Below are 8,536 nucleotides of genomic sequence, written 5' to 3'. Positions count from 1 at the left end.
CCCGCGCCAGGGGCCGTCTTCCGGCGGAAGTTGTCGCTTCACCGCCGCCGCAGCCTCCGTCCCACTCGTGAGGGATCCGAGGGCCCAGTCTTTGTGTTGTCTTCGCCCCGGCTCCCCGCCATCCAGAGACCCAGGGGTCAGACGAGGGTCGGGGGTGGGGACACGCATCCTAGCCACTGTCCTGCCTGGGATCCGGTCTCCCCCGCCCCCCAGCTGCAGGTAATCTCCCCATTCCCGTGGCGGTTACGCCGCTGCTGGAGCGCCTCCGTTCTCCACGCCCACTTTCAGGCGGCTTTCTGCCCCGAACTGATTGGATTACCTATTGCATATGGGACGTTTGGGGATTCCTGGACTCCTACAAAATTAGCCGTCAATAAATGAAACGTAGGCCGGGACGCGGTGGCTCAATGCCTGTAATCCCAGCACTTTGGGAGGCCGAGGCGGGCGGATCACTTGAGGTCAGGAGTTCGAGACCAGCCTGGCCATCATGGTGAAACCCGGTCTCTGCTAGAAATACAAAAGTTATCTGGGCTTGATGGCGCGCGCCTGTTAATTCCAGCTACTCGGGAGGCTGAGACAGGAGAATCGCCTGAACCCGGGAGGTGGAGGTTGCAGTGAGCTGAGATTGCGCCACTGCTCCCCAGCCTGCGCGACAGAGCGAGACTTCGTCTCAAAAAAAAAAAAAAAAAATTAGCTGACATGGGGTTTCACCATGTTAGTCAGGCTGGTGTCCAACTCCTGACCTCAGGTGATCCACCCGTCTCGGCCTCCCAGAGTGCTGCGATTACAGGTGTGAGCCACCGCGCCCGGCCTAAAACTACTTTAAGTAAATGTTTTGCTTGTTTGGTAAGGTGGATAAAGAGGAAGATGTGAAGAGGAAGCAGACAAAAGCAAAAGGAAATCCTGCCAGTAGCAAACGGCCAAATTACAATTCAGATGTGCAATGTTTGCGTAAGTAAACTGACAAGGGACTATTATATGCAGAAATCCACGTGCAAAATTTTTCAGACACATCTTTGTACCTCTTCCTAATCCTGCCCTGGTAAAATGGGGGTTATCAGTGCAAGTTTGAGGATACATACAGTTGGAAAACGGACATCACCAAACTGGACTCCAGAAAGTTCTGTCTAGGATTTTATTAGACTGCTTTTTTTCTCAATATACCTGTATTGGAAGATTGAGACAAAAAGGCACAAACTCACATTAAATAAACAAGGTAATCTAATCAATTCTACAAAGTGTAGTTTGTAAAAGAAGTAGCACTAGGAACCAACCAAAGTAAGTCAGGGAGTCCCAGCAGGGACCGTAGAAGAACTTGGGAAGCTATACACATGCCCACGATACTGACCCTGTCCCGGACCTCTCTGCATGAGAAGGCCAGACCCCAGCACCCTCCTACAGAGGCACGGCTGCTTCTGTTGGGGCTGTGACCCTGGAATTCTGATGGAAGCAGCTGGTGTGAAGGGGCATGGCACACACTCAGGTACTGCCCCTGGAGTGAACCTTTATCATAAGTCCCTCTGAGTGCTATTCAGTTTGGAGGTGGGTGAGGAGGAAAGGGGGTACTTAAAAGAAGCCAACACTGTTGCCCAGCAGCAACACCATCCGTGGGGATGGAACAGACCAGGGACATCCTCCTTTATGTTTATGTGGGCTGGAGTTCCAGATCCAGGCTGACCTCAGCTCATAATGGATGCTTTTCAACTGGGGCAACAGGTGGAGCTGGGAGGAGGCCTTGCTAGGGCTAAAGTGATATGTGTGAGTCTCAAGAGCCAAAGGAAGGAGACTTAACAGCTGCTGACCCTCAGACCACATAAACAACTGTCTGCCTAGAATGTCAGTTTGTTTCTTTCAAGATAACCCACATCTGGACTTCCCCTAGTTGATGAATGAAGGAACATCTTTAAGCACAAATATAATGAATAGGTAACACAGAGCTTATAGGAAAACACTGACATTTTTCTCCAGTAAGAATGCCTCTTCTCCAACTTTCCAAGTCAGATGAATGCTACCAGCAGTTGAGATGCTACCCAGATGCATTACTAAAGACCCCTCAAGGTGAGGAGACTCACACAGAGGAAGCTGCCTGTAACAAGACATCTGGTTCCAAAGGGACCTGAATGAAGGTCAGAGCTAACCATGTTGGGGGTTTGAGTCTGTCCACCCTTGTCCCAGGGCTACAGGGAAGCGTCCATCAGGATGCCACAGGTGCAATCCTGTGAGACACTCCCTTATTGCACTTAGAAATGAGTAAGGCAAACAAACTGACAAAAACAGAAGGATACATTCTCCCACCCACTTCTTGCTTCCCGGACAAAGATTTGGTCTCTCATTAGCAGATGCACCCAGGCTAGCGTGGGCTGGGATCACGGCACATTTACGCCAACGTGCTTCACGAGGTTTGGGGAATGTCAGGTGACACTACAGCTCTCTCTCATTCTCCCACTAAGGGCAAACTCAGGCTCTGTCAAGTTGTAGGAAGCTATGAACACTGGGCAGCGTCTGTTCCCCTGGAGCCTGGACTTCTCACCAGACTACTTTGGTCGGGTCCTGTACTATGATCACTACTTGCTTTGGGTTTTCCAGGGCAGAACTCAACATGGGGGCAGGAGGAGCTAAGTTCTTGATCCCCAAATTCCTTTCCGGCAACTGGAGACGAAGGGAACATGTTCTGCTGGAAAAAGCTTTTTGCATGCTCATATTGTGCAGCATGAAAGATCAGGACTCTTGCGTCCTAACCAGCCTCAAAGACAGAGGACAGGGACCTAAGAAAGCACAGAGAAAAGAGGATTATTGCTGAGTGGCAGCACCAGCCCCAAAGGGAAGAGGAGGAGCAGGGACTTACAGAGCTCCTCGGGGTCGGACAGTTGATATCTAGGGGGTGACTCAATTCTAGGGGCCACACTGGACAATTCCCTCCAAGTGGAGAGTTGACTGGGGCAATTCTGTAGACTCTGCAGAGAGATTCAGAGCGGGCAACAGGAGGGCCAAGAAGCCACAGGTGTTTCTAAGAGTAGTAACTAGAGATTCAGTGATTGGGGCAGGGTTATTCGTATTTGTTAAATTTTCTTAAATAGAGACTGGCTGAGCCTTGGGTACCTCCATAGTGCTAGAGTGCCCTAACGATGGGTTACTGGGAGCAGAAGTCAGAGCTGCAAAACCACATTGCTATTTTGTGGAAGTGGTGGGGGGACACTGTATCTTTAGCTCATCCCCACTCCCCATATGAGCACTCAAAATTGCAAAGATCTGCCCAGGAAGCAAAATACCTCAGTTTATCCCAAGGTTGAGAACAAATGAACTTAAATCATTTAAATCACCACATCACAAAAGGCAGCTATTTGATAAGACTGAAAATGTCACTTGGAAATAAAGGTTGGGGGCACACACAGAAATGGGTCAGAACACAATGGAGAGAGACGGAGGAGCTGTAAATACAGCAACCTACACGCCACGTATCTCGGAGGAGCAGGCTCCTGCACACGCGGGCTCTGTAACACCAGACGGTCTATTTGTTCACAATATTAAAGGGCATCTAGAATTAGCTACAGTAAGGAATCGAAAGTTGCCTGAAGAATGGGCACAGAACGGCTGCGTCCGAAGATGGCCTGTCACTTGGGAGGGTGGAGCTGCTGGGTCTTCCTGTTGACCACTGTCTTGCAAAACTAGAAGAAAAATGAAAGTATTAAGGAAGCAAGAGGAGAAAACAGAAACACTGTTAATCATCATGAATGGGGAATTTCAAAAGGAGGAGGGAAGCCAGTGGGTGGGTGGGGAAGGGAGTAGGGGAGGGCACTAAGGCCCGAGCAGTGACTGACAAGCTGGCATCACAGCAGTCCACCTAATTCCACCCTCCTGCCTCCCAGAAGCTGCTTTAGGAACACGGGGCAGGGAGAGTAAGCAGGGCCTGGCATCACTGCTAGTGAGACCCTGGCCCTCCTTACCCTTAGTGTTAGAGGCCAGTTTTTATTTGCAAAAGTAATTTTCTCTCTGAGCCTAATTGGGAGCACAGCCAGGTTTTTCATTCAGTGATTAAGACTGCTTTGAGCTGCTGGAATCCCATGACTCGGGTGGTGTACAGGGCACTGGGAAACCAGCACCGAGCGCTAACGGAAGGAAGGGGCTTGGGGAAGAGTGACAACATGAAACAAGGGGCCCCCAATCTGGCCCTGTGACCTGGGCAGAAACACCCTCCCAGCATCTGAAAGATGCCACCTGTGATGAGGGCAGCTTAGTATGGGATCGGGGGGTATAAAGAGGAAGGAAATGAAGCACCAGACACAACAGTGGGCGCTAACAAAAGCTGTCTGGCCGTCAAGTTTTCCAAGGGGGAAGGGCAGGTAATGGCAGCTTTTGGGAGCTGGCGCTGGTGTGGGAAGGCCAGGGAGTGCCCAGCATGACAGGTGCAACTTGAGATGGATCAAGTTGCCAGACAGGAGGAGTGATTAGCAGCAGATGAACTTCCCTTCTATATCCACCACCCCCGTCCACTTCTTACCACCCTCCCTGTCCATGTCTCTATCTGGGTGGTTCTTTGGAAAACGTCCCTGAAATGTCCCAGTGGCCATAATCTCCTAGTGGAAGTGGAGAGCTATTAAGCGTAGCAACCATCATTACTAGAGGGAAGGAGGAATAGGTTTGCTGACTCCATAGTGAGCTGCTGAGGCCTTGAAACCCAAACTGATCTTAGTGTCTGTGACACGCAGTGAGAAATTTGGTACGTACAGTGCAGAGAGGGAAAGGCGACTTTAGTCATCTGCTGTCATTCCTTTCACTGGGTCCTTTTGTCTCATCTGGAACAGAAAAAGCAGGAAAAATGGAAGGCTCCTGCCGCTGATGTAACTCCCGCCTTCTCAGTCCTGCCCATAGGTGGGGTGGGACATATTTTGTGTAAAAAGTAAGACACTGGAAGGACGGAAGAATTCTGCATATGGACTCGAAGCCATACATTTCCAGATCTGTGTCACTGGCCTCACCATTCATGATTTCTAGTTCTCTTCCTTGTGTCACGGTGTTTGAAGCACCTTTTTTTTTTTTTTTTTTTTTTTTGGTAGAGACGTGTGTGTGTGGGGGGGTCTTCCTATGTTGACCAGGCTGGTCTTGGACTCCTGACCTCACGCGATCCTCTGCCTCAACCTCCCAAAGTGCTGGCATTACAGCATAGGTGTGAGCCACCACACTTGGCCCGTTTCATTCATTTATTCATTCAACAAATACTTATGAAACATCTTTTTGTGTGTGTGTGGGGAGTCTTGCTCTGTCGCCCAGGCTGGAGTGCAGTGGCGCAGTGTTGGCTCACTGCAACCTCTGCCTCCTGGATTCAAGTGATTATACTGCCTCAGCCTCCCGAGTAGCTGGGATTACAGGTATGCACCATCACGCCCGGCTAATTTTTGTATTTTTAGGGGAGACGGGGTTTCACCATGTTGGCCAGGCTGATCTTGAACTCCTGACCTCAGGTGATCCGCCTGCCTTGGCCTCCTGAAGTGCTTGGATTACAGGCGTGAGCCACTGTGCCTGGCCTCAGTGAGGCATCTCTTTAGTGCTAGGAACTTCCAGAGGGCTGGGGATATTTAGCTGTGAACTAAACAGACCAGTTCTCTCCTCAAGGAGCTTATATTCTGGGGCAGGGTGGGCAGAGAACAAACATTCATCTATGTCAGCTGGGACTGTGGGCTGCTCGGATAGAGAATGACTGTGGGAGGCCGGGCGCGGTGGCTCACGCTTGTAATCCCAGCACTTTGGGAGGCCAAGGCGGGCGGATCATGAGGTCAGGAGATCGAGACCATGGTGAAACCCCGTCTCTACTAAAAATACAAAAAATTAGCCGGGCGTGGTGGCGGGCGCCTGTAGTCCCAGCTACTTGGAGAGGCTGAGGCAGGAGAATGGCGTGAACCCGGGAGGCGGAGCTTGCAGTGAGCCGAGATGGCGCCACTGCACTCCAGCCTGGGCGACAGAGGGAGACTCCGTCTCAAAAAAAAAAAAAAAAAGAATGACTGGGGGTAAGTGCTATTTTAGGTAGTTACGGAAGATTGTAAGTGAGGTTTGAGACGAAACCTGAAAGAAATGAGGGAGAAAATCCTGTGGCTCTCCGGGAGAGGAGTTCCTGGCAGAGGAACAGAACTTCCCTTTCCTGACCTGTTTAAAGGTGGGCACAATGTGGTGTCAGAACTAGGCACAAGGATGCAGAAGTGCAAAGTGCAGGGGCAGGTCTCAGATCCACAGATGTGCGAGGCTGCTGGAAAACAGGATGGGGGCTTCTGTGGAGGCACCAAGTGGTCCCTGTCACTGGCACCTTCCAGGCAGAAGCAGACATCACTTAATGGGGATGCTATAGATGTGATCTCTCTAAAATCAGTTCTGATTTGAAGACTCTATCCTATGTGAAGAATGTCAATAAGTATTTCTTCACTATCCATTAGTTTTCTGCTCAACTTTTGTTCTTTATAATGTTCAACAAATTTTGAGCACCTAAGAGCATAGCTCCTAGAATGAAACTCCCTAGACTGTATTCTGTTTTGAGACAGGGTCCGGCTCTGTTGCCCAGGATGGAGTGCAGTGGCGCAATCATGGTTCACTACAGCCTCGACCCCCCTGGCTCAAGTGATCCTCCTGCCTCAGCATCCCAAGAAGCTGGGACTACAGGCATGTGCCACCATGCCTGGCTTTTTTTTTTTTTTTTTTTTTTTTTGAGACACAGTCTCACTCTGTTGCCAGGCTGGATGGCAGTGGTACGATCTCGGCTCACTGCAATCTCTGCCTCCTGGGTTCAAGCAATTCCCCTGCCTCAGCCTCCCCAGTAGCTGGGACTATAGGCACACGCCACCATGCCTGGCTAATTTTTCTTTGTATTTTAGTAGGGACGGGGTTTCACCATGTTGGTCAGGATGATCTCAATCTCCTAACCTCATGATCCGCCTGCCTCAGCCTCCCAAAATGCTGGGATTACAGGCGTGAGCCACTGCACCCGGCTGCCTGGCTGATTTTTTATTTTTTTGGTGTATGTGGAGACAGGGTCTCATTGTATTGCCCAGGCTGGTCTTGAACCCCTGGGCTTAAGTAGTCCTCCCGCCATGGCCTCCCAAAGTGCTGGGATTACAGGCATGAGCCACTGCGCCTGGCCTAGATTGTATTCTGACTCCATCACTAATTGTATGACCTTGAATAAGTTACTGCACTGCTTCTAAGCCTCAGTTTTTTTCTTTTTCTTTGTTTTTTTTTTTGAGGCGGAGTCTCGCTCAGTTGCCCAGGCTGGAGTGCAGTGGCGCCATCTTGGCTCACTGCAAGCTCTGCCTCCCGGGTTCACGCCATTCTCCTGCCTCCCGAGTAGCTGAGACTACAGGTGCCCGCCAACACACCCAGCTAATTTTTTGTATTTTTAATAGAGACGGGGTTTCACCGTGTTAGGATGGTCTTGATCTCCTGACCTCATGATCTGCCCGCCTCGGCCTCCCAAAGTGCTGGGATTACAGGGATTACAGGCGTGAGCCACCGCACCTGACCTTTTTTTTTTTTTTCTTTGAGACAGGGCCTCACTGTGTCACTCGGGCTGGAGTGCAGCGGTGTGATCACCATGCCAGGCTAATTTTTGTATTTTTTGTAGAGATAGGGTTTCGCCATGTTGCCCAGGCTGGTCTGACACTCTTGGACTCAAGCAATCCACCCTCCTCAGCCTCCCAAAGTGCTGGGATTACAGGTTTGAGCCACTGAGTCTGGCCTAAGCCCCAATTTCTATAATAATAAAATAGAGATAACAGTACATGGGGTTGTGATGAAGATTTAAGATGTGCGGTCAGCAGTTCAAGACCAGCCTGGCCAGCATGGTGAAACCCTGTCTCTACTAAAAATTCAAAAACTATTATCTGGGCATTGTGGCAGGCGCCTGTAATCCCAGCTACTTGGGATGCTGAGGCAGGAGAATAGTTTCAACCCGGGAGGCGGAGGTTGCAGTGAGCCGAGATCGCACCACTGCACTCCAGCCTGGGCGACAGGGTGAGACTACATCTCAAAAAAGAAAAAAAAAAAAAAAAAAAAAGAGAGATTTTCATGTACTTAGCACAGCAGAGTGCTTGGCGTGGGAGTATACACTCAGTATTTGGGGGCCTGTTGTAGAGATAAAAAATTATTGGAAACGCTGTTCCAAATGTTATTTATGTTATATAATAAAAAATTATTATTTTTTTTGAGACAGAGTCTTGCTCTGTCGCCCAGGCTGGAGTGCAGTGGCATGATCTTGGCTCACTGCAATCTCTGCCTCCTGGGTTCAAGCGATTCTCCTGCCTCAGCCTCCTGAATAGCTGGGATTACAAGCGCACGCCACCATGCCTGGCTAATTTTTGTATTTTTAGTAGAGACGAGGTTTCACCATGTTGGTCAGGCTGGTCTCAAACTTCTGACCTCATGACCCGCCTGCCTCAGCCTCCCAAAGTGCTGGGATTACAAACATGAGCCACCACGCCCGGCCGATAAAAAATTATTTGAGACCCTGTTTCAAATGTTGTTTATTTTATTCTTTCGTTCCAGACACTGTCCTATA

The 8,536-nt window shown here is 49.9% G+C and overlaps 1 protein-coding gene and 1 long non-coding RNA gene across 2 annotated transcripts in view; one reads left to right on the top strand and one right to left on the bottom strand.

Annotated features, from left to right (window-relative positions):
* Positions 1-58: 58 nt before the first annotated feature.
* LOC115831547 lies at positions 59-1,229 on the top strand. Its single transcript, XR_004027062.1, has 2 exons — positions 59-219; positions 852-1,229. It is a non-coding gene; the product is annotated as an uncharacterized LOC115831547 (long non-coding RNA).
* Positions 1,122-8,536, bottom strand: part of PITPNA (phosphatidylinositol transfer protein alpha) — a 44,908-nt gene continuing 37,493 nt past the window's right edge. Inside the window, exons 11-12 of the mRNA XM_030800375.1 lie at positions 4,726-4,793; positions 1,122-3,665 (exon numbers count right to left, since the gene is read on the bottom strand). Coding sequence (XP_030656235.1) covers positions 4,749-4,793 — 45 coding nt within the window. The 3' untranslated portion in view covers positions 1,122-3,665; positions 4,726-4,748. The remainder of the gene's footprint in view (positions 3,666-4,725; positions 4,794-8,536) is intronic.

This window comes from Nomascus leucogenys, chromosome 19 (genome assembly GCF_006542625.1).
Source record: "Nomascus leucogenys isolate Asia chromosome 19, Asia_NLE_v1, whole genome shotgun sequence".
In the NCBI taxonomy this organism is placed as follows: Eukaryota; Metazoa; Chordata; class Mammalia; order Primates; family Hylobatidae; genus Nomascus; species Nomascus leucogenys.
This window is presented reverse-complemented; position numbering and strand designations above follow the sequence as displayed.